At 44.4% G+C, this 25062-nt stretch overlaps 5 protein-coding genes across 6 annotated transcripts; 2 read left to right on the top strand and 3 right to left on the bottom strand.

Annotated features, from left to right (window-relative positions):
- The first annotated feature begins 71 nt into the window (after nt 1-71).
- On the top strand, nt 72-1784 carry med20 (mediator complex subunit 20). The gene is made up of 4 exons (XM_047024640.1): nt 72-169; nt 423-568; nt 749-1002; nt 1077-1784. Exons 1-4 carry the CDS (start codon nt 108-110, stop codon nt 1299-1301), a joined length of 687 nt encoding a protein of 228 aa, XP_046880596.1. The 5' UTR covers nt 72-107; the 3' UTR covers nt 1302-1784.
- A 123-nt stretch (nt 1785-1907) lies between these two features.
- usp49 (ubiquitin specific peptidase 49) lies at nt 1908-8239 on the top strand. The gene is made up of 7 exons (XM_047024636.1): nt 1908-2067; nt 3295-3382; nt 3527-5016; nt 5207-5414; nt 5561-5669; nt 5959-6164; nt 6508-8239. The coding sequence occupies exons 3-7, from the start codon at nt 3592-3594 to the stop codon at nt 6609-6611; spliced, it is 2052 nt and encodes a 683-aa protein (XP_046880592.1). The 5' UTR covers nt 1908-2067; nt 3295-3382; nt 3527-3591; the 3' UTR covers nt 6612-8239.
- Nucleotides 8240-8747: 508 nt separating this feature from the next.
- On the bottom strand, nt 8748-13739 carry tmcc2 (transmembrane and coiled-coil domain family 2). Its single transcript, XM_047025519.1, has 5 exons — nt 13471-13739; nt 11658-12065; nt 10772-11394; nt 10335-10470; nt 8748-10157 (listed from the first exon to the last, which is right to left on the bottom strand). The coding sequence occupies exons 1-5, from the start codon at nt 13471-13473 to the stop codon at nt 9849-9851; spliced, it is 1479 nt and encodes a 492-aa protein (XP_046881475.1). The 5' UTR covers nt 13474-13739; the 3' UTR covers nt 8748-9848.
- Nucleotides 13740-14730: 991 nt separating this feature from the next.
- Nucleotides 14731-18958, bottom strand: cdkn1a (cyclin-dependent kinase inhibitor 1A). 2 transcript variants are annotated; one of them, XM_047025143.1, is made up of 3 exons: nt 17580-17699; nt 16817-17264; nt 14731-16081 (listed from the first exon to the last, which is right to left on the bottom strand). In XM_047025143.1, exons 1-3 carry the CDS (start codon nt 17580-17582, stop codon nt 16026-16028), a joined length of 507 nt encoding a protein of 168 aa, XP_046881099.1. In that variant the 5' UTR covers nt 17583-17699; the 3' UTR covers nt 14731-16025. The 2 variants fall into 2 exon arrangements, with proteins under 2 accessions (XP_046881099.1, XP_046881100.1); XM_047025144.1 differs by lacking the exon at nt 17580-17699 and adding an exon at nt 18724-18958 and having other exon boundaries at nt 14732-16081.
- Nucleotides 18959-19949: 991 nt separating this feature from the next.
- On the bottom strand, nt 19950-24813 carry srsf3b (serine and arginine rich splicing factor 3b). The gene is made up of 7 exons (XM_047026385.1): nt 24546-24813; nt 23666-23730; nt 23119-23329; nt 22807-22941; nt 20955-20993; nt 20770-20856; nt 19950-20600 (listed from the first exon to the last, which is right to left on the bottom strand). The coding sequence occupies exons 2-7, from the start codon at nt 23670-23672 to the stop codon at nt 20573-20575; spliced, it is 507 nt and encodes a 168-aa protein (XP_046882341.1). The 5' UTR covers nt 23673-23730; nt 24546-24813; the 3' UTR covers nt 19950-20572.
- Between the last annotated feature and the right edge of the window lie 249 nt (nt 24814-25062).

Genomic DNA, 25062 nt, shown 5'->3' with positions numbered 1-25062 from the left:
TATAATCGAATACTGGTTACGCTAATATATAGAATGTATGAATGTAATGCACATTAAGGATTTGTCAGCACCAATAATTGCATCATTTCCTCTTACGCCGGACGTTGATGGTGTGTTTGCGCGTAGATTTTCGGGACAAGCTAACTGCTGGCACAATGGGGGTGACTTGGTGAGATTGGGGTAGTTTATTTGCTGTATTTTCTGCCAAGATTAAAACTGATAAAAACCATATTACTTCGAGATTATTTATTAAGCCTGGTTGCTTATCGTCCGCAATTTTAAGTAAATTATACTTGTTGACTCACAATACATTTTACTGTTCCTTTTTCGATATGCTCTGTATGTCTTCACAACCTTATTCAAGATTAAACCTTTGTGTGGCATATATGTAAGTATAATGCCAACGTTGTGTTATGCTTCAGTGTGTGTCAGGTGCCCATTGCAGAGGGGAAGAGTGTGCAGCAAACAATAGACATTCTGCACAAAAAGCTGGAACAGCTTGGCGCTGTAAAGCATGGAAGCTTTTACGTGGACTGTGAGACGTACCATGCCACAGGAAACACCAGCGGTACAATTAATGTCACTTCAATTTTACAATTAATGTCACTTCAATTTTTGCACTGATCTGCACACAATTCTAGTCAACTTAATTATAATCCTAATTATGAAATTGACAACGCTTTCCAATACCAAACTCATGGCAAACTCACATCAATGAAAACTGTTTGTTTGTTTGTTTCCATCACAGGTCAGCCTTCAAAGCTTCTGTATGTGATGCACAACTCTGAGACTCCCCTGAGCTGCCTAGCTCTATTTGAAGGGGGGCCCTGTCTCACTGCAGATGGAAATTTTGATGTGCTCATGATAAAGCTGAAGAGCCACTTTCAGAATGCCAAGGGGCACAAGGTGGAGAGTCGGGGCACTCGCTTCCGCTATTGTGATTTCCTGATCAAAGTTGGAGCTGTCACAATGAGCTCTAGTGCAAGGGGCATTTCAGTAGAGGTGAGGTATTGAAAGTCCACTACTAAATCGGATGTGTTATCAGTACCATTTGTAACCTGTTTGTGTTTGTCAAGGTGGAGTATTGTCCCTGCGTGATCCCAGGGGACTGCTGGAACTTGATGAAAGAGTATATGCAGACATTCCTGGGCCCTAGCATCCCTGAGCTACCTTCAGTCTTTGCCACCAAACCTGAGGGTCTATATGCCCCAGCGGACTGTGTTGACACCATGACTCAGTATCTGGAGTTATTCAGCAAACTACGTAAACAGCAGGTAATTCCAGGGGGTACTGGACGCTGAGGTCTCCAGGAAAGAGAAAAGGAATATTCCTCAACTGTTTCTCAACCTTTGTAATGGACCCAATTTATGAAAAGACTTCTATTCCAGTTCACTAATGAATCACTAATCACTTATTTCCAATCAGATCTGGGATTCAGTCATGACATGTCAAATGACCAGATTTAGGGAACATCTGTGTTTTCAAATCCTTGTTTGTATGCAAAAAAAGGCTATAGCAGAGATCTGAAATACAAGGAATGCAAGTCCCTGTGGGGCCTTTAACAACTGTAGACCACAGTGGACTTATTGTATAATAGCCAGGAATGCAAAACACACGTATCATCTGACTTTGCATATTTAGATTTAAATAAAGTAATGGAATATCAAAACCTATTTCATGCCATTGGGATGTGTGCATTGGTTTGATGTTTCTGGCTAATAATGTGAGAAGTTTGTATTGTTTTCTTAAACTTGTTTTTCCAATCAATAAAAACCTTTTTTATATTTTGTCTTGCTTAACTTGCATATTGAATAACGTAAATTATGATCAGAACATAAAACTGCCAACGATACGCTTGGCTCGGCTCCGAGTTGAAGGAATGAATGCCACATCCTGTGTGCCAATCGATGCGAGTCAACGTAGAACGGTGTGTGAAGGGACTAGCTAGCTAGCTACTACTACTATTAGCTAACGTTAGAGATTTGTTCCCGCACGGTTGAAAAGCCAGCCCGGATCAGAAAGAAAGAGTTCGGTTGTCTCGGGGTTTCTGACTGACAACAGCATGCGGTAAATGTTTCAGAAATGTTTACATTTTATGGGGTTGTTTTTTCGGATGAGTACCAAATGTCATTTGTCAAGTGAAATTGTCTTGGTAAAGTAGCTAGTATAGTAGTTGCAGTGCTACAGTAACTATCAGCCTAGCAAGCTAGGTATTTAGCTACTTCACTGATTAGGGCTAGCTAGCTTGCAGGCTAGTACAAATCCCGGCGGTGGTTGACTTCCCTGCTGCTGTTCTTGCCTTGGCTAACGTCAGCTAGCTATTTTAAGGTGGAGCTAGCAAGCCACCGGCTGTAGTCATCTTGCTAGCGTGGTGTTATAAAGCTAGCTAGCTAGTCCAGTATGCTAACTACATTTATGTTAAGTTCTTCACACATCGCTAGCGAGCTAGCTAACTTGACTAGGGTATATCACTTTAAACGATGTGCTGTCTGGCAGTGTTTAATAATGTTAGCCATTGCAGTCGTCAGAAAATGTTGTGACAGTGTTCAGAAGACAGAGGATATATATGAGACTGGTCTTTGTTCTGTCTGGTACTAGAAGTACGGTGCCTGGTAATTGAGCTACACTAGCGACCGAAGTAGTCTAGCAAACGTTAGCCAGTTTAGTCAGCCATCTGGCTATATGAGCATCGATTGCATTGTCTTGAAAATGGAAGGGGATAGAAAACTAGCTAGCATGCTGGCCAAACACTGACAAAGAAGGACAATACCAAAGAGGTGAATGAATGACAGTTGCATCAAATATACTTCTACATTTAGATTTTTTACCATTGACATGAGACGAAGTGAGGAATTGTTGGGTTGCATGACGGTCTCGAGTAAGTATCGTAGATAAGTTAGGCGGACTATGTAGGTAGTCCAGCTTGCTAGCCACAGCCATGGCAGCAGTCTGTATACTACTCGTTTTTGTTTAGTTAGACATTGTTACAGAGTTTGTCTGATTTCCCTTCTAAGGAGCTAGCTAGTTATGATACCTGACGACTGCAGGCTAAACGGGTGTTGGTATCCTGTGAACTGGTGTCCTGTGAACTTAATATATTGGCGATGAGATTATAGAAAGGAGTTTAGCTCGCCGTATTCGTCAACTTGTGCTGTGTTACTATGTTGTGGGACAAGCAGTCTTAGTAGTCTTAGTCATTGTTGGCCAGTGGCAGTGGGTTACTTAATTTATTATTTAGTCCTGAAATTGCTGATACGTTTCTACTCACTTGAAACCTATATTTCTTCATTGCAGTGAAACAGTGGATATTGCAGGTCGTTAAATGCTGTTATGAAGATCAGTTCGGTTGTAATGTTGACAGTACATCAACTGAATCAAAACAGTAAGTAACAGACATCCAACAGGAGGGTTTCGTTCCACATGTAACTTCCATTTTAACCAATTTTTATTGTTATTCAGTCATAAATAATTAATTGGTTCATTAAAGCTTGTAAATAAGTTATTCTTTGGCATTTCCCTTTGTCAGAATGAGCTGCTGCTTGGCTCAGGGGGGTGTGTCCTGACGCCACAGGCACATGTGCATCTTGAGAGATGGATCGCTGTAAGCACGTGGGCCGCCTCCGCCTGGGCCATGACCATTCAGTCCTGAACCCGCAGAAATGGAGCTGTGTGGACTGCAGCACCACCGAGTCAGTCTGGGCATGCCTCAAGTGCTCCCATGTGGCCTGTGGCCGCTTCATCGAAGAGCACTCGCTCAAACACTTTCAGGAGTCGGGCCACCCGCTGGCCATGGAGGTGCGTGAGCTGGACGTCTTCTGCTTCGCCTGCGGGGACTACGTGCTCAACGACAATGCGGAAGGAGACCTTAAACTCCTCCGGGGGGCGCTGTCCACCGTGCGCAGCCCCGGCCGACGCTCCCTGCGCTCCTCGGCAAGCGGGGACTGTACCCCCTGGGTGGGGGAGGGGGGGCCGCAGCTGCAGCCTGCCATGCAGATGGCCCTGTGGCACCGCAGGAAGATGCTCCTGGGGAGCGTGATGCGGAGGTGGAGGGGGAGGCAGCAGGAGCTGCAGCGCCAGCGGGAGCAGAAGCTGGAGGAGGAAAAGGAGGAGCTGAGACGCCAGAGGAAGGAGGTGAAGAGGAGGCTCCTGGGTGAGCTGGCCAACGTGCCGCCCAGGAAGAGCGCGCGGCTCCTCACCCGGACGCCCCGCTCCACCATCACACTCATTCCCCTCAAGTTCCGGGACCCTCCAGAGCGCCTACCTCCTCAGCCCAGGAAGCCCCCCGCCATCGCGCTCTCTCGCAAGCCCTCTCGTAATGGTAGGACTCCAAAAGTGCGGAGGTTCTACTCCCACACTGCCACACGTCGCAGACTGGCCCCAGGTGTCACTGGTCTGCGTAACCTGGGCAACACGTGCTACATGAACTCTATCTTACAGGTGTTGAGCCACCTGCAGAAATTCAGGGAGTGTTTTCTCACACTGGACGTGTGTGAGACCGAGGAGCTGCTGGCTAAGACCAACAGCTCCCAGGGGATCAAGGAGGTAGCAAGTGCCGTAGTTGGAGGCGGTAGCGCTGGCACGCTGGCGCAGGGTTTAGGCTGCCCTCTGGCCAAGACGGGCAGCAGTGGCTCACCAGAGAGCAGCAAGAAGATCACCCCTCCCTGCCTGAACGCAGCAGAGCTGGTCCAGCCCAAGGAGCCCCGCTCGTCCACCCGCCAGCAGATGTCCCTCTGTCACGAGCTTCACACGCTCTTCAGGGTCATGTGGTCGGGCCGCTGGTCGCTGGTGTCGCCGTTCGCCATGCTGCACTCTGTGTGGAACCTGATCCCGGCGTTCCGGGGCTACGATCAGCAGGACGCCCAGGAGTTCCTGTGCGAGCTGCTGGACAAGGTGCAGCAGGAGCTGGAGTCGGAGGGCACCAAGCGCAGGATCGTCATCCCCATCACCCAGAGGAAGCTCTCCAAGCAGGTGCTCAAGGTCCTCAACACCATCTTCCATGGGCAGCTACTCAGTCAGGTGAGCCTCTTTTTTTCTTTCTTCCCATTTTTCACGTCCGTCTCTTTTCCCCCTTCCCTCTTTTCCCCCTTCCTAACTTCTCCCCTCTTTCATTTATTCCCCTAACTCGCACCCCGAGCATGACAAATGCATTTGAGTTTCCGGCTCTGGCCTTTTACTTACTCTGGTGTCCCCATGCTGTTTGTTTTAGGTGACGTGTCTGTCGTGTAAGCACAAGTCCAACACAGTGGAGCCCTTCTGGGACCTCTCCCTGGAGTTCCCTGAGCGCTACCACAGCATGCAGAAGGGCTCCAGCTCCATGGCCTTCCAGCGCAGCTGCTCCCTCACAGAGATGCTGGCCAAGTTTACTGAGACCGAGGCCCTAGAAGGAAGCATTTATGCCTGCAACAACTGCAACAGTGAGTATTTAGACGGAGATTTACAAAGGCCTCTTTGGAGTGGCAGAGTGGTCCTAGATTAAAATCGACCACACAAGTCAATAGAACATCCCATTCATTGAGAGGCAAACGTCAGTCGTGGAGCTAATGTTTTCCTCCTCTGCCAGGGAGGAGACGGAAGACGTCCCACAAGCCCCTGGTATTGTCAGAAGCGTGTAAGCAGCTTCTGATCTACCGCTTACCTCAGGTTCTACGGCTGCACCTCAAGCGCTTCAGGTCAGTGAAGTCATGTCGAGGAGCCTGCTATCACTGATTAATCCAGATCATGCCTGTCAATCCAAGCTGATATGTTTAAGTTTATTTTAACACATTAACCAATGGTAATGTATGTAAATATATTGATATATTGGCTAATGTTCAGAACTGTCCCATGCTTTTAAAATGACTCATGGTAGTTCAAGTGTATATCTCGGCCAGACAGATCAGCACAAATTGCCTTTGATGCCTAACTCGTGTGCAGAGGATCCACTTTCATGCTAACTACAATCCTCCGTGTGTATAACAGATGGTCAGGTCGGAACCACAGGGAAAAGATTGGCGTCCACGTGGCCTTCGACCAGGTTCTGAATATAGAACCCTACTGCTGCAGTGACTCGGGTCATACCGTCCATAGAGAGGGCTACACCTACGACCTGTCTGCTGTGGTCATGCACCATGGGAAAGGCTTCGGCTCAGGGCACTACACCGCATACTGCTACAATACAGAAGGAGGTGAGCTACCAGGTGTGCTCTGACACATGGCTACTACCTTCTTATTGCTGTCATGTGCTGTCGATTGTGATGTATCGATACCCAAGGCGATGGTATCTTGAGAGATTATGCTCCTGAGTTAAGGGGGAAACATTTGGGTTTCTCCATTGACTGCCAATCTGTCAGTTCATCAGATGCTTGTCTGACCACTGTTTTTCTTCCTGCTCGTGGGCATGGCCTTTTGAACTTGCCACGTGCCATCGATGGGGTTTTTGACCTGCGATTATACGACGCCTGGAGAACTTGTGAACTCTCACATGTCTTTCCAGATTCTTAACTCCCATGTCTTCTGCTCCCCTCCCAGGTTTCTGGGTTCACTGTAATGACTCTGAGATGAACGTGTGCAACGTGGAGGAGGTGTGCAACACTCAGGCCTACATTCTCTTCTACACCCAGAGGTCTGCCTAGAGCCTTTCCCTCGAACGCCACCCTGCCTGAACCTCGGGCCCAGAGCCATCTGATAAACTCATATCATCAGTCCGTCATGGTCCAGGACCAGAGGACTGAGGGCCACCAGGGGACTCCCTATGAATCCTGATGTTCACTCACACCAGGTTTATGTCTGCCATGTCTGGCTATCAGCCAGGCACCCCTGTGAAAGCTACTGAACATTGATGCCACATTGGGAGGCATTGTTGACTCTGAAATGTGTGGTTGCCATCAGCGGCCTTATGTTTTAAAGCTTCATGGATGTGTTGTTCCAAATGAGGATGACCATGGATTACATGTTAGTTTTTTTTTATAGCACCTTTCATCAGGTCCCAAAGTACTGTATTGTATTGGCATGGACTGACCATTGACGAGAGCGAGTCAGGAGGATCTGTGAGCCTGCTGGTTCTGTCACACATTCAAGAGCCAATGCTGCTTCCTTTTGTTGCACATTTTTAATGTTGATGAGATGTCAACCAAGGGCATTTTAGACTCCTTCCTATGATCATGTGTATGTCACTACTCTGACCTCTCTTTACTGCTGTGGAGACCAGGCTTCATCTTAGACCTGGGCGTCTTCTGCTGGGATGGAACATGATGAATGAACAGGTATATAACGAGTTAACAAGCTGACCTGGGTCGAAAGTCTATTTGAAATCATTGTTGGTTGAAGTGTCAGAATAGTGGGTTCCATTGTACCAGATACAAGCATTTAAGCACAGATACCTAATTGAAAACAAATAGTATTCCGCCCCAGGTCTGATACCAAGTAAGAACTCTGTGTTTGTATGTGTATGTTTCCCTACCTTTTGACTGAAGGCCTAGAGTTGGCTAAAGGCAGACTGTTAAAAGAATGACAGACTGCATTGAGCCAATTGGCACGAAGCTGCACCTTTCGGGGAGGGTCTATGGCTGTTGACTGTATCTGTTAGATCAATAGTAACTCCTGTATGTTTTACATGGCAGCTCTCTCTTCTTCCCACACTTAAAATAGAAGTGCTTGTTTTGGGCCTGGATGGTAGAATTGGTTTCATATCTTTCTTGGATTTTGGGATGCGTTGACGTGTTGGGGAAAAAAGGCTTAATAATGTACCGATAAATTCCAAGAATGTGCAGAGATTTCCGCTCAAACAGGGAGGTACCCATTTTTACTGGAAGCAATATATGTACCTGTTACACCATGACAGGAAATCAAGATCAAATCAGGAATTATTCAGCTTTGTGATACAATGTTTTTTTGTACTCTGCCATTTTTAAACAAGTCTTAACCAATTTGCTAGGTAATCAATGAATACTGTACCCCTGTGTTTGATAGAGAATCAAATGCGAAATTAGTTTTAATTGTTGAAAGGGTTGGAACAATCTAATGACAATGAATGTCTTACTTTTGAGGGTCAATCCTTGGCCTTGCCACTGATCCTTGAGCTCTTCAGTTTGGTCCAGTATTGTAAGAGCACCTGTCATAAATGTAATGGTTGTATGGGGTAGGCCTGACAATAAAGACAACAAATTGAAATACTTTATGTAGGTCTTATGATGACCTGAAGATATCTATACCTACTACAACAATCTAGGTATCCAGAGAATTCTGCAGCATTTGAAAGCAAGACATTTTAAACTTTGACACCAAGGGTTGCATTTTTACAGCGCAAAACCACAATGATATATGCCTACTGTTGGGTCTACATAAAATGTCTGATTGGCCAAGACCTGTAACTGATGGGGTCAGGATTGGAGGTTAACTGAAACTGTATGAGCACGTCATGCCAACTTCAAACTGATTAGGATGTTAACTGTCTGAATGTAAATCTTAATTTGTAATAGTTATTTTTGTATAGATCGAAACTCTTAGTAACTAAAATATAATAAAAGTAAACTTAATTAAACTAAAATGTTAACAGCTACCCATTACCTTTCCAAATATGAGGATTAAGAGTTTTATGGGAGCTTTGAAAGCAGAGCAGTAAAGTGTAAATAATACTGTACTGTAATCCATAGGATTAGTGGGTGAGCAGGAGCTGGAAGTATTTAGGAAGGTTTTCTTGCCCTTTGGTCAGCTGTAGAACACAAGTATAACATGGCCCTGTCCACTCCAACAGGGGATGCCAATTTCCAGTTTCCCCTCCAGAATGATCGAGTGCAGGGGAGGGGCTGCTAAGACCAGGCCATTCATGCCACTCCAACACATTGGAATACTTAATACCACTGAATTTTAGATTTGATTTATTAAGATGGATTCAGCAAACTGGATATAAACATGGTGATGGTAAGACATGCCAGTGAGTTTGACGTTACATCAATTCTTTGCTGCTCTACAACAGTGGTCATGAAATAGCATATCTATGAATAGAATAGATTAATAGATTAGTTGTAGTTATCTCTGGCCCTCCAAAATTGTTCTTTGTATCATACATAAGAAACAAAAGGATAATACCCTCAAAACCTTGTCTAATGTCTAGATGGAATTTTATCTGTTTTGTTAGAGAAAAAAAGAGATACATGTTTGTCAACAGCAGAAAGCATGTCTGACTAGGTGATGGAATGTTCGTCATGCTAACTAACTGTATCTTTCCCTGGTCCAAATGCACATGTGAGGACATGCATGACCACATACTCAAACATTCAGCAAATTAGCAATCTTTTTGCTTGGCCTTGTGCTCCAAATATACAACCGCCTCAACACAAACAGCAACATTTTAGGGTCTATCAAAGACAGTGTAATTTGCTCTAGTCATTATAATGATTAGTTTATTAAAATGATTAGAAAACGTTTCAAATGTTTCATGTCCAAAGGACTTACAATGAACACTCCGTTTTGGTGAAATAGTACGATAGTGGCTCAACACCAATTGATTGGTCATGAACATATGCTGCTAGTGTTGCTAGGCAGGAGGTTCTCTATGTTACTTGTCATGGTAATCGCCATAAGACACCCAACAGTACCATCAATCAAACAGATTGCCTCCCACCATCTTAGGCAGTCTTCTCCATGCAGCTCCATTGTGGGATTGTAGGCCACAAAACCCCCTCCGCATCGCGTTTGTCTACATTTCCGCTCAAAAGTGCAATGGATCTCATTCAGTCTATTTATCTCTGAGTCACCCATGGTCAGTCTCCAGTCCATCTCGCTGGTATAAGTCTGGTCCCACACCACACATATCCTGGGCTCCAACCCAGGGGGCTTTGTCTGTCTGCCTGCCCGGCCATGGGGGCCGCTCAGCTGGGCAGCAGCCACAGGAGACAGTGCTCCAGGAAGTCCCAGTGCTTCCAGAGAATGAAGAGCAGCAGGGCCAGAAGGACGGTCGCAGCAACCCGTGCCCGTGTCTTCATCAGCGGGGTGATGAAGTTGGCCAGCGTGGAGACGAACACCAGCAGCACGGCCATGAGGGCCAAGATGACGTTGATGAGCTTCCCCAGCAGGGCGCGGGCGTTGGCGTTCTCCACGCCCTCCAGCTGCACCACCTGCTGCTGCTGCTGCTGCAGCTCCAACTTGGTGATGCGAGTCAGGCACGACTCTACTGCCTCCTGGAAGGACACACACACATAAGTGGGAAACCCCTTCATTGTAATCCTGTATGCATCTAATTATCAGTGTCTGTGTGCCTCTCCTGAAATTCCCTTAGTCTCCCCGCTATGTTGAAGAACAAATCTTCAACAGTACCCCCACAACTGTGACCTCTGGGGAAGAAGAGTCTTTCTCACCTGAATGTCTCTGGCTCTCTCATAGGACTGGTAGGCCACTTTTTCCTCCATGCTGGCCAGCTCCTGCTTCAGGTTGGTCATCTCATTCTGATGCAACTCTGTGAGGTCATTCAGCTGCTCTTCTAGTCGTTCATACCTGAACACAGACACACACACACTTGGTTATTGGTATGATCCAACGCTTCATGGGAGGAAAATCTGGGTGTACATTTACAATAGTTTCAAGACCAGGAATATGATGACTATCTCATACCAGTTCTGATCTCATTATCCTTTGAGTATAGTGGCTTTTCAAATATGTGAATGCCACTGGATGAAATGCAAGTATTTATACCGTTTTTTTTCCCCAGACAAATATATAAAGGCAAAGAGGATTGTTGGAAAATAACATAAGTTCACAGTTTCAGTGTCGGCCTGGCCTGGGTTGGTTACTGTACCTATATCTCTCCTCCTGCAGACACTGAGTCATGTAGGAGTAATCACTCTGCAGCTGGCCCTTCATGTCCTCGATGGTGTCCTCCATGTGAGCCTGGCTGGCCTTGATCTCCTGCAGGCCCTCCAGCAACGCGTCCCAGGAGCTGTGGATGTGATGGTGGTGGTGATGGTGGCCATCCAGCCTGGGGCTCCCCAAACCTGGGCCCAGCCCGGACATCCCCCCTCCTCCCCCGGCCCCACCCGAGTTACTGCCGGCCGCTGACCCCGAGGTGGCGCTAGAGCACTCGTCGTCACTGCCGTACTTGGGGCTGGATACCAGGGTGGCACTGCCGCTCAGGGCGCGTGGGGTGAGGGTGTCCTCCGAGTGTCCTCCCACCCCGTCTTCCAGTGTGTCTTTAAGGTGGGCGATGTTGTCTGCACTGCCAAACCTATTGCGTATCAGGCTGGCGAACTCCCGGGGCTTGGAGACTACGGCAGTGTGGGTAAGGGCAGATACCCCTCCTTTGACCCCTTCCACTACTCCCCCGCCAAACCCACTGATGCCTGCTCGGACGTTGGCTCCCACGTCCTTCAGGCCCTGCTGCATGTCCCGGAGGACATCCTTTGGCTGTCGGGCTGGACCATTCTAGAAGACACAGAAAGGATGACATGAAATTAAAAAGGGAGCAAATACAGATGATGAACATGCTCTTTGTCAGAAGTTGAACATTTTTCTTAACAGAGAAAGCTTATTTGCCGAAAACGAACGTATTTAGCTTTGACAAACCTAGCGACCTTTTTCTGAACTGAAATCTTAATCGGGTCTATATGAGGGATAAACCAATGAGTAGAACCTCATCCGCAAACCCACAAACACTCTCTCTCACACACACAATCAAAGACAATCACCTGTTCTATTTCCTTCAACTTCTTGTGGTAGTGCTCAAGCTTCTTGTGTAAGTGGGCAATGGTCTGTGCAGACTTCTGGTTCTTCTTCTCAAACACCTGTTTGATGCGTGAGGCCTGCTGCTTGTCGGCGTTGTGGGCGAGCTTTAGGTACTCTGCTACGTTGTCATCGCGTGCCTCCTGTTCCACGCGGATCTGCTCGGTGATCTTCAGGATCTTTTGCTGCAGGTGCTCCAGAGCTGCTCGCATTCTTTGGGGCTCGGCAACCCCTGATCCATCAGCCCCCCCGGCCACAGCCCCGGCCCCAGCCACGGCCCCAGCCCCAGCTCCGTCAACACTGATGTTACCGTCAGAGCCTCCATGGCTGGTAGAAGGGGGCAGGCCGAGGGTTGTCACCTCACTTTTATCCAGCTAAGGGGGACAGAGAGAGAGAGACAGAGAGACAGAGAGAGAGAGAGACAGAGAGAGAGAGAGACAGAGAGAGAGAGACAGACAGAGAGAGACAGAGAGAGAGAGAAAAAAGAGAGAGAGAAGTGGTTGAACTGATGGTGGAAAAATAATTGTGTATTATTTGTGTATTTTTTTTTACATTGCCCCACTTAAGTATAAAAATCTTGTCCTGGCACTCTGTACCACCATAGAAAATAAAAAAGCATTATTGAATTCAACATACAAAATCATTTTTGTATGACTTTCATCATCGATTACAAGTCCTTTGAAAGTGATTCCAGTTGTGCCTCATGCACAATAACAACAGTACAATTGCTACTTAAATTCTAACCCATTGAGGCTCCCTGTGTGGCCATGAATATAAGCTCCCTGTGTGGCCCCCTCTGTGCCCCCCCCCCCCTCCCTGCCCTACATCTCTTCACATACACACGCCCAAAAACCAAAGTCAGCACCTCTGCATTGTGTCACAATGTGACAGCTTTACAAACAATAGAGCAGGGATTGAATCCTTTAATGATAGACTCCGACAAACAAACATCTTGTCTGTGGGTCCATCATTATGGGGCCCACTCCTCATGACACATGAAACCTTCTTTAGATGCTGTAGGTTGCTGGGGCAGAAGTGGATGTGTTGTGTATAATCATCCCCCTCTGGTTACCGGGGCAGACATCACAACATTGTCACCAGTGCCAGTGCAGCAATAGTAGCCTTCTAAGGCATGTGACACCTCTCATCTAACATCTCTCATCCCAGTTATAATTCACTACAGCTGGTCACCCACATACTAACATCATTCGACTTGCATTGGAAAAATAGTATCAAATGAACCAAAGAGGCATGACCTCCTCTATTTTAGACGAACAGAAAAGAGGGCATTTTCAGAAAGTAGGTTACAATCACGTTAGCTGCTAATGCAGGGCTTTGGATTGAACAAATGACTGCAGTCAGAACCACCACAGAGCCTGCGTTCAGATTTATTTCATTTTGATAGCATGTTTGAATAGTAAGACACAGAACGAAGAGGATATACAATTTTTATGTATCTCTAGAAGAAGCACAACACAAACAACACAGACAAACAGCAATGGCCAATGCTGAAATCCAATGGTAGTAGGGGAAAACTCAGGATAAGCTCCAGGGTAAACCAGTCTCCTAAAGATGATGATGGTGGTGGTGGGGATGGCAGATGGCTAGGATGAAAAAGAAAGAGAAAATGTCTCTTGTCATGACTTCACACGTGGAGACAGACATGCACTGCGACATGGGTGAAATGGATGATGAGTGCCAGCAGCGAGCATGGATGAACGAGGATGAGGAGGATGAGACACATACCAGTGCGGTGATAGATTAATTTGGGAACGTTACCATACTGTTTAATCCCGGACTGGCAGTGACACTGCAGGTCGGTGTTCGAGGCCCATCCTTCTCCTCCTCCTTGGTCTCCTTCTCCCTCCCCCCTGTGCCCACAGAGGAGCCCCCTCTTCAAACGTCTCTCCCCTCCCCAATGTCTGCCTATCGCCTCACCGGAGCTTCATGCTCCATTGTTGATAGCAAAGATGTCTGCAGCCTCCCTATCATCCTCCATCTCCCTCTTTCTGTCTTCCCCTTTGTTTCATATGCTCTCTCGGCTTGCCTCTGCGTCTTTCTTTTTCATCCACCCACCCTCCCTCTCTCTCTCTATTCCCCTCTCTCTCTCTCTCTTTCTCCTCCGTCTGAGCGTAAACGCAATCCGTCCTGCTCTATCCCGGCTGTGGGAGCTGAGGGACAGATGATGGAGGAAGAAGGGAGGGAGGGAGGGGGAGAGGGGGAGGGGGCAGAGAGCAGGAGAGGAGGGGGGAGAGCTTAGCGCACGCGTGCAGGTGCCTCTGTGGCAAGGCCAGGGGAAGAGGAGCAGGGGGAGGGAGGGGGACTGGGAGAACAGCAGGGCTTGTGTCAGGGCCTATTATGGCCCCTTCATCCCTTAAACCCTGAATACACTGAGACCCACACATGTTTATGGAGGGGCTGCAGCATTTTTATAAGAATGTAGAACTGTGGAGAAGATTAGGACTAGAAAGATGACTAGAATATCCTCCGCATACCATTATAGTCATGCGCAAAAAACATGAATGCAATATTTTCATGTAGAAAAATAAAGCATCGCTCCGTAAGTGCTTGGTGTGGGGATTTTCAATAAATGTAAATGAAAAAAAAGCACAATTTAGATTTTTCATGTTACTGTTAATTAACAATATGTGTATGTTTGCAGTCATCTGTGCAGTGTGTCTGAGGGGTGGGGTAGGATGCAGTATGACAAGTGCTGAACAGAGGACTGAGGGGTTGGGGATCCATGATTGGGGATGTAAACAAGCTATCGTCATCTTCCTAGCAACCTGCCTGACAACAAGTCGGTCACCAGGGTAAAAATGACGCTGATACTTGTCTGGAAGATCTCATCAGTTTCAGATTCAAAACTGTTATGAATTAAAATACGGTATGTTTCTTCAATATTTTTATATACTGTAATGCAACATTGGTAACTGAGGACACTGACCACACAAATATAAAAAAGTTCACACCCAGTTCTAAAATGTGCTCAAAATACATCAATGACCACAAGTCTAGTTCAATAATATACATCTTTATTACAATTCCATTTACAAATCATACAAAGCTTATCCTACAATAAATATAGAGTACTTTTTTTTTTTTTTACATAAAATATTATAAAGGACATGTGAATACATATCTATGAAGGCAAGTGCATTGTTATGAGTAATGCTAGTGATGTTTTCACTAAGCATTGTTTTTGGTGCATATCAAATAAAGTATTTTGTTGGAAAAACACCCATTATCTATAGCAGCATATTATTATCATATATTGAAATGCACTGTACTATGAATAAAATACAAATGATCAAAATACTCGGTTGTAGCTTAGATGAGTTTTGTTTAAGTCGAATGCACCAGCTATGTGCTGCATCAAATGTGCAACTCTGCAAGAAAGCTTTGCATAATGTCATATGTAATAACATTCAGAAAAATGTGATTGTAAGTTTGAAGTATGTCTTGGTTTGAAAGAGCAACCAACATAGCTGTTGACAACAGCTCAAACAGAGTGGGATGACACATACTGAGATTGCTATCAATAATAAAATAGAATTCAAACAAAGTACTGATTCAAGTAGTTTCCTTTGAGTACACAAGATACACAAAACTTCAAAATTCAAGTTAACAGAAAAAAGACAGAAATTAAGTGCTAATGAAAAAACATTCCACAAACTTCATGATACAGCGTAGTGACGTAATATACAATATTAAAAATAAATAAATGAATATTTGAATCTAAAGTCTCAGAGACTTAAGGCTTACTCAGTAATACAGTCTAATGTTGATGATGTTACCAAGAGGATTTACTGTAACCCAACCGTCATTCTCTATGATTCGAACTGATTCTAACAGATACATTTACTAAGACGGTCTCTTATTGGCTGATACCCGCCAGCCTTTCTTACAAAGTGTAAACCCAGAGGCAGAATTGTGGTGAGTCCATTACAGTGGTGTGGAATGTACTGAAACAAAGGCATCCAGACAGTGAATGTTTCAATGCCCTTAGTGCATTTGGCCACTGATAAGGGAGAGGAAGTCCACTGATTGATTTAGATCTGAACTGGCTGAATAGAGTATGTATTCCATACCACAGGGGGGCGCTTTAGACAGTAATACATTACACAAATAAACCACACATGAGCAATAATTCAGTACAGTATAATGAGCAGAGGCTCTTCTTCTTTTCCCATTGCTTTAGACAGTTTGTTTGGTTGGGTGAGTAAGAGTGTATGCATATTAAGGTCTCTGTAGTGAGTTTCCTGAGAGAAGTGGTGTTGTCTGTGGTTCTGTTGGATTGTTAGCGTTTCTCACTTCTGACTGAACCTTCAAAATCACTGACCGGATTTCCTAGGAGTTCCCACCACTCTTCTTTTAGCAGCATAGAAGTCTGTAAGAGACAGTGAGGGGGGGGGGGGGGGGGGGGGGGGGGGGGGTCAGGGGGGAGATCAGTGACTAACGTAAGACTGACTTAGATAGCCTGTTGCGCGCTGCGTTATGGGTAAAATAAGACACTTCGCGAAAAAAGAAAAGATGGCGGACAAAACAGCGACACTTAACGGCGAAAGATTGATACATTTAAACCTTATGAAAACCTATATCTGTTGGAGGAATACAGTATTGAAAAAGTTGTCTTATTAACAAATAGTGTATGCGTTTTTAAGTTTCTTAATTTAACCCCAACGCTACTTCCATTTATCAACAACAACGCAGATGGCTGGTGCTAGCGTCAATAAAGCGAGTTATGTTGTCATCTACTCACTCGTTTAATAAAACATTTTATTCTGCGGAAAAGCAGAACCCCGTAAACATTTTCTGCAGTTACAAATAACACTTAATTCCTTTCGTAATACATTATGCTAAGATAATGACGTAGCCTACTAAAACAGATCGTTGGCATAGCAACTCAGCCCTTACGGCAAGGTTTAGCCAGGGGGAGAGGTGGCTAACTTTTCTACCTCAAATTAAGTCAGTCTTACTATTTATGCAACAGACAGGCTTAATTAGACTAGTCTTACCTGACAATTTAAGACAGTCTAAGGCTAAGACTAGTCTTACACTAAGTTTATGCAACTGGCTGGATTCAGGGAAAGTACAGGTCACACTAGTGCTGCCCCCATCATACCTGTTATGTTGGTCTGTTTTCTCTTCAGCCTTTCTCTCTCTGCCCTCCCTGGCGTTTTCTCCAGGTTTTGGACGATGGTAGCTCCATCCCTCTCAGGGGTGTACAGGACATTCTCTTTCCCACTGAGCGAGAGCCCTGCCCTGGCCTCTATGTAAGAGCCCACCCCCCTCTGTCCCTCCACCTGGTTCATGCCCACCATATTTGGGCGGTAGACGAGCGGCACCGTAGTGGAAGGAACGCCCTCCCACTGGAAGTCGCCTCCCTTTAAGGGCTTCTCCAGCAGGAAGTCAAAGCCCCAGCGTCGCGAGGTATCCTCCAGGTCTTTACGAAGGGCTTGCTGGTACTCCTGCTGCAGCTGATCATGGTCCACTGGACCAAACAGGCTGCGCTGGGCAGTACCGCAACCCAAGGAGCTTAGAATGCTCTTGCGAGAGGCCATGGTCTTACACTGTGGAGAATAGAATAACAGAGGGAAACACTGGTTAGGTGAGCAAGTAAAAAGAAAAAAATTACTGTCTGTAGACAAGTAATGCTGTATGGCAATTTAAAAAAATAATGACAATAGCCATTAGTTATCGTCACTTTGTCTATTCATCAGATTACATCTCAATCATAAAATAGAAGCACACAAAATCAAATTATGCCATTGTATCCCAAACTCAAGCTCAACGTTATTATGAATAATTCTACAATCTCTTAAGAACATCTATCAAAATTACAAAATACTGATGACACCACTAGCCTACCAGGCTACAAAACTCACCATCACTACAAAAGTCTTAACAATAAGTTCTTCACGCCACCAGAGCTAAAGGGAAACTGAGATCTGCTGAGAATGAGACACTTTTAAAGGCCAGACAGAATCAACTGTGATTCATCGGGGCGTACTTTTCTGTACGGCAATATTGTGGAATACATGCCTGGGCAAACCACCTCAGCGACATGTACAGACTAGTCCTGTCTGAAGTAAAGGAGGCCTTTTGGTCGAAACCACCGGATGGCAGTGTGGGGCCATTTTTAGGATTGTGTGAATGACAGTGCATCTTTGTGTCACGTAAATTGGAGAGAAAGTTAACATTGTATGAGAATAAGAATTGAAAAATAAATGTACCATCATGTAACAAGTCTTTTTTTTCACAACAACAAGAAAATTGCCATTTGAAGACTTGACTCACTCCACATTTCCCAAACAGTATTAAAAGTGTAGGCATACGCTATGAAATCGCCAATATTTCCTGATATTTAGGCTAATATGTGTAGGCCTATTACAGAAAGATGGCGTTTTGAAAATGGTTTTCAATAAATGCTCATTGTCAACCTGAACAAAAAAACTATTGGAGGCACATTCACTCAACATGCTGATGCTTAGATTAAGAAAACATGAACAAACAAGATAAAAAGAATAGGTAGGACGAAAGAAGAAGTATCCTAATTGTCAAAGTGCGTGACAAATTTGTCACTGAAAAAGGGCTTGACAACCAGACACAAGGCCAAAGGCAGTTGGAGGCGGGCCCGGAGGGTAAATTCAATAAAGTGGCGGGATGACGAACCGATGACTTGAGGAGTGGAAAAGCATGTACAGCTCAGACCGAGCCCACTTTACTACGTTTCACGTGAATCTGAAACTCATGTGAGCCCGTTCAAACTGGGGGCTGTCAAAATGTCAATGTCAAAATACTTTCCATGACTAGAGCGTCAAACAGAATTGGTCTGAAACGTAAGCTATTGTTTTCGTTTTTTTTAATACAGCATTCATAAATAATATTCTCAGACAAATTAAATAGCTGAACTCCAGGAAAGACAATAATTATTTGTGAACTGTAGGCAAAAGTAGTAGGCTACAATGGTCATAGAAAAGGTAGGCCTACTATATGGTTTTAGAATATAATCTTTGTCAATTCACTTACGTTATTGGAATCCAGTAATACGCACTTCTATCAAAGTAGCCAATACTGGTAGGCGCCCACAAGAACGAAAACGTTGCTTTCTTTATCTTCCAATATCCCTTTGTTGAAGCACTATCTTTTACTTGGCTTTCAAATGCTGTCAAGTTAAATAAAGCAGAAAGAAAAACGAATCCCCTTATAACCCTACTTGACGAAAAGATTCTCCAAGTGTTCTCTCAAGAATGAATGAGAGGACTTATGACGTTCGATAGTTTCCCGTTCAAGGCGGGGTCTAGCTACGTGAATTTCTGCAGCCTGCTGACTGAAGCAGTGAATGCCATTGGCTGCTTCAAGGCAGCCGGCTGTCGAACACACCTAGTGTCATGGTATGAGGTCATGGTATAAATAAACAACGTGCAAGCATGTCAGCAGGCCGCCCAAATTTGAGATTTACCCGCCTAGTTCATGTTATCTTGAAGTTTGAGCTTGAGTTTGTGTATCTCCACTTGGGTCCATCTGGCAGGGGAGCGGTTTCTCCAACTGAATCCACAGGTGATGGCGTCATGACCATCCACTCTCCAGCAGCACAGAAGATGACCATGAGAATCTGGCGATGAGTGTTCCCAACTGTCTCGGGGATTGTTCTCTTTTTTGAACGACTGTCCCAGTCACCCCCATACACTTGTATTTAGCATTACCGGTGGAAGGCACAAGGACTGTGCTGATGTCAGAGGCGGTCTAGTCCTCCTTGGAGTGAAAGTGCGCGATCACTTGAATAGACAAACTGCACGTGCAACGGTTCACCTGGATAGTATGCGTGAAAAGATGCGAGTCTGTCTGTAATGGATGGATTTAAATTCAGGCAATTGGAGAATGCAGTGGAGTGGGTGACACGGGAAGGTGGGGTTCAAATACAGCCTGGCCTTCATTTAGGCCTACAACCTTCTAAATGAGTGGGATGGGGATAAATACGCAAAAAAAGTGAATTTAAAGACTGGATAAATTGTTTTCCATTCATAAAAAAATACTTTATTGAAGAATGTTTTAAAATGTTATGTTGGGGTGACCCTGGCACCCTCCCCACCTCAAAATAAATACAAATAAATCACCTTGCCAGAAATGAAGTCATAGAATTCGTATTTTGTTAGTCGTAGCCATATCAATATATATATATATATATATATATATATTACGTCCTATTACCTAGTAATCAGTTTATCAGTTAATGTGAGAGAGAGTTAATGTTGAGACCAGACCACTCATGCACAGGTCTAGAAAAAATGAATGTATAGCCATTGCACCCCCTTTTGGTACCTAGATTTCTTTCTATCAGATTTGATGACTTCACAGACAACTTTTCTGAATTTTCTTTTAATTCAGAGAACATTACAAACAGTACAAATATCAATGAAAGAAAGTGAAATCTTAGACAAACTCAGATAGTTAAGATTAGAACTACTGCATGTCTGTGTGTCTAATGTATTCCTTCATCACAGTGCCATTTTTTATCAGAGCTAGACTCACCTGTAATGGTTCATTGACAAATCGAGAAAATAACTTTGGAAAAACAATAGCAGATAACAGGCAACATTGAAGGCAGAAAGTAATCGTGGAAAACAGTATTTCAGCACCAAGAAGACTACAGGGCAGAGGTCAAGCATCAACACATATACTCACACTTAATTACAAAATATAGAAAGAGGAAATTTGCACGTCACAGAGAAGCTAAAAACAAAAGCGCCAAAAAATTATTGATGGATTAAAACAAACAAAAAAACTCACTGATTTTTTCTCTCCATCAAATGAAATGAATCAATAAGTATGAGCGTTCATTCATCTGCGACTTTAAACATGACCTCCATGCATCCTCTTACTTTCTCTCATTAGACCTGGAGCGGCTGTAAAAAAGAGACAGTCACCGACATGACATTAGAATTTTTACGAACAAGTACTCATCATTGAGAACAATTTACTTAAAGTCAGCCAAAATACAGCCAATACTTTGGATGGTGAAAATTAGAAACATTGAGTGATTAGTCGGTAATTTCCATTGGCTGCATGTTTTACCTCCTGGATCTAGAGAAGGACCTGGATGGTTTGTGGTTCCTGTCTCGGGACAAGGATCTCTCCCTCCTCCTGTCTCTGGAAAGAGACCTGTAGAGACAGGGAAATGGTGTTAGGCCATGAAGCCCTTTATCAACATATCAATTGATCAAATTTGGAAACTTTAAAGGACGTTGCAGTCCACTAACCTGCTACGACTGCGACTGAAGCTCCTCCTACGTGGGGATCTGAGGAAGGAAAGAACAGCAGAGGGCTTCACACAGAGAGCAGGGGGTCCTGGTGGCCCATTGATACCACAGTCCTATCTCCTGTGCTCCCCTGAAGTGAACACCCACCCCCTTAACACAGCCTCTTAGTGGGCAACTGAACTAATCTCGACAGGATGGGAGACTGTAAGAGGGCATTTGAAATCGGCAATTTAGTTGACTTGATTCCTTAAGATGACATGGTTAATACTGCCACCTGTGCAAGTGGCACAATCTGGTTTGAGAGAGAGAAGTGCAATTACACAAACAGGGAGAGATGCTGAGGGAATGGAAGGTTGTAACAGCATTATTAATTGTGGTCAAATCTAAGGGATTTTTATGTAGACATATCAAAAGGTACCAATGGAGAACATCCGCAAAGCACATAAAGGATGGGACCAAGATGGGACTTAACCTTTCCAAGGGAAAGCACTGATTGGAATAGTTCCTTAAGAGTTTTTATCAGACCCCAAGACAAACCACGTTGGTTATCTATCATCCACAATTCTGTCAATGTGATGGCCTTAGACACTGGATGTTGAGCCTTTCCCCTTTGAAACAATAAATAACAGCACATTAGTGAGAAAAAAAGCAACTCTTACGATTCAGATAAAAAAGGAGAACCTTTGTTTAAACCAGCTGTCTCTTCACTTTCTAAACTGTAATCAGCAGTGTACTGTATGAAGCAGGAACAACTTACTAGTTTTTTGGTTTTCAACAAGCTAGATATGACGAAGGGGAAGCAGACTGTCGGCCAGGTAGGCAGAATTGGCTGAATAGGACTGGCCAGATGCTGCAAGGTGATTAGTTGGCAGGCGGATGGGGGCTGGCTGTGGCTTTTTTGCTGCTTTTATTGGTTAGCCGAGGGCTGCTGCTGGTAGGTTGTAGTGTAGACATTTGGGAGCGTAAAACGCTGATTGGCCGGAAATGTGAGATGGGTCACTGCCGATTGGATTAAGGTTGGAGGAGAAGGCTGAGAACGGCATGCTCAGGAACCAATGGGCTGGTGCAACCTGACGACTGGCCATGCCTGGGTCATGTGACACGACACCAGCCAAGCTGATTGGGGCACGCTGGTCAGCGGTCACATGATGCTGAAAGAAGACTAGTTGACTGACTCAGAGGGTGGTGAGAAGAGGCATGGTGGTGACTCTGCAACGGGGGTTCATTTTTATTAATATAGATGGTAAATAAAAAGTCAACCTCAAATTTAAACAAAAAACTGGCATCACAACCCTTCTAGTATCATCAAATACCCTCCCCCCAAAACACTTCTTGTACTTAAATGGTACAGCTTTGACATACAAGCAACCTACTTCAAAAGAGCTAGTTGTGATATTTACACCTGCTAAAGCATCAGATGATCTAAGAAGAACACATGGCATTTTTACACTTCCAAAATGCATTTGGCGCTGCAGGAACAATGAAAGGCGTGTAAGCTAAATTTGGAGAAACATGTAGCATCAAGTGCACTTAATCTGGCATACAAAACGCACGTTTTTTCAACCACCCCCATGGACATACAGTTCACTGGAACTTATAGTAGCCCCAATGATTATAAATGGTAATGAAAATGACAACTGCATGCCATTAGTGTCACAAAGTCTTGACCGTAGATTACCATGGAACCAAGGGTTGCCATTCAGTCTCAGCTAGACTACTAATAAAATGTGGTAACGAAACAGGATATGCAGTTCATCAAAGGGAAACAACAATTTAAATAAGAGTTATAAACTAGAAAATGGAGTAAAAAGATGAGTGGGTAACCTACAGGTCTGTGTGGGGAGGGGGTTACCTGCGTCTGGGCGGGGGACTACGACGCCTGTTGTCGTCTCGAGGGCGTCTGCTCCACGAGGGGGGAGGACCACGATTGCGGGTGCGTTTCTCTCCATTGGATAGCTCAACTCGTACACGACAACCGCACAATGTCCTGTGCAGAAGAACCAAAACATTGGATTTCCCAAAGCAAACCAAAAACTCAGTGAAACAGATTTATCAGCCTACTAAAAAAATACAGGCCCATCGAAACACAATAGGCTCGTTTGAGACTTGATGCCTATTTATTTAGCGATTTACAGCTTAATGATCTGTTCTGGTAAATAAATACCTTCCATCAAGCTCCCGCACTGCATCGGTAGCATCTCTGGGATCTTCAAATTCAACAAAAGCAAAGCCTGGGGGGTTTCTTGCCACCCAGACACTGCGGAGGGGGCCGTAGTAGCCAAACGCCCTCTCCAGCTCCGTCTTGTTGCCATTGTTGCCCAGGTTCCCCACATAGACCTTGCAGTCAAGAGGACAGTCTCTGTGCATGGCTGGATCTGAAAAGTTATACAAAATGCACTAAAATGTATAGTTGGCTTTGAGGATGACAGTTGATTGAGGCTGCCTTCTTAGTTTAACAAGTGAACATGGTTAAGAAATATGCAAGTCATGTATACTCTAAAGATCTTCCCTAACTATGCAACTAACAGCAACATGCAAACAATGCTAATAATTATGTTTTTTAAATAGGACTAATCAGTTAGACCTACATAGATGGTGTTACTTCAAACAATAGGGAGAGTCATTGTATAACTTATTTTAGTGTGTTAATATGCTAAAAACGTTGAGGCACACAATGTACTGACATGCAAGTATGAAAATTGAGAAATTACCTGCCATTTCAACAGGCCTCAAGTTTCAAAACAAAAACTGACACTCCGTAAATGCGACAGAAAAACTGAAAGAAGAGTTGTCCATTTAAATGTTCAGGTAGGCCACATTTTCACACATTACACAATATAACAATTGATATAGTGGGTAACATACATCTACATTTTATACAGAAATACAGCTTTGATCCAGAGATATTTTACACATTAACACACATTTTAAAAGTTAGATGTGTACAACAAGTAAGCAGAAATGTGACACCTCACTCGCTGATTTAGGCAACAATGGGCCAGTACAGATTACTGCTCGAACTCACAGGTGTATCATGTGTGGAAATGCACAGCACATGGAACTGCATTGCTGTAATGCTTCACTTATTTGACCTGGTTCTGCAGAATCACAGACACATTTCAGAAGGTATGTGTACCCCAATCTGGGCCCAGTTAATATCGGTGCAGATGATCAATATTGTAGCGTTATTCAATTAAAATGGCAGGTGAAAGGCCCGAATGACTTGGGGTGAGTAGACGACCTACATTTAGCAACTTTATTAATTTAGCAAGCACCTAATAGATCGCTAGCTAGTTAGATATTATATTACTGCGATCCCGGCCTAATCCATCATCAGAATAACAAAATAGCATGCCAAAGAATAGAGTCTGTAGCTATATGTGGTATATAGCTCAGATCTTTTCTGAAATGGCTGTGATCCAGTTCGCTCAACCAGCAAGTAGTCATAGAAAAACGAGCTAGCTAGCTTTAACTAGGCTACTTTGACTATTGTGATGAACTTGATTCTTTTAGACAAAACAGTTCAAACAAATGTTGACAAAATGGGATTAGCAGAATTATATTTGAGTCAAGAATTCGCTCTTAATTTACCGTAATGTTTGTGGCTATAGCTACAGTAAATCCGTAAAACCGATACCGGAGACTATGGTAGCTATACCGTTACACTCCTCCCCTGAACCAAACCGAAATGGCCTACGGTTGGAATCCGTAGGAAACGTCATACGCCACTGCATGTGATTGGTTATTTTGTAAACAAAAAATAGATCTTCTTCTTTTTTCCGATTTAACGGCGTATGGCAACCAACACAAAGAGGTGCATGTCCACCATCTACTGTTCGGGAGTACAAGGCCTGACTCCTGGCAGGACGCCTGCACTATAAACTCCTTACTCTACCCTGTCCCTGACCCTCATCCCAATATCCTAAATCCATTTTAAAATAGGCCTGAAAATCTCCCTACCATAACCCCCTGTTTTAGTGGACCACTCAGGACCACACCCACTAATCCTAGCCCTGAGTATGGCCCTCTACTTGGTCTTGCATGCCTTACACAACACATGCTCTTGAGTTTACAGTTTCCAAAGGACCACACTTATCACACGGCCCAT

Source organism: Hypomesus transpacificus, chromosome 9, assembly GCF_021917145.1.
Source record: "Hypomesus transpacificus isolate Combined female chromosome 9, fHypTra1, whole genome shotgun sequence".
Taxonomy (NCBI): Eukaryota; Metazoa; Chordata; class Actinopteri; order Osmeriformes; family Osmeridae; genus Hypomesus; species Hypomesus transpacificus.
Note: the sequence above shows the minus strand (reverse complement) of the source record. Positions and strands in the feature narration are given on the sequence as shown.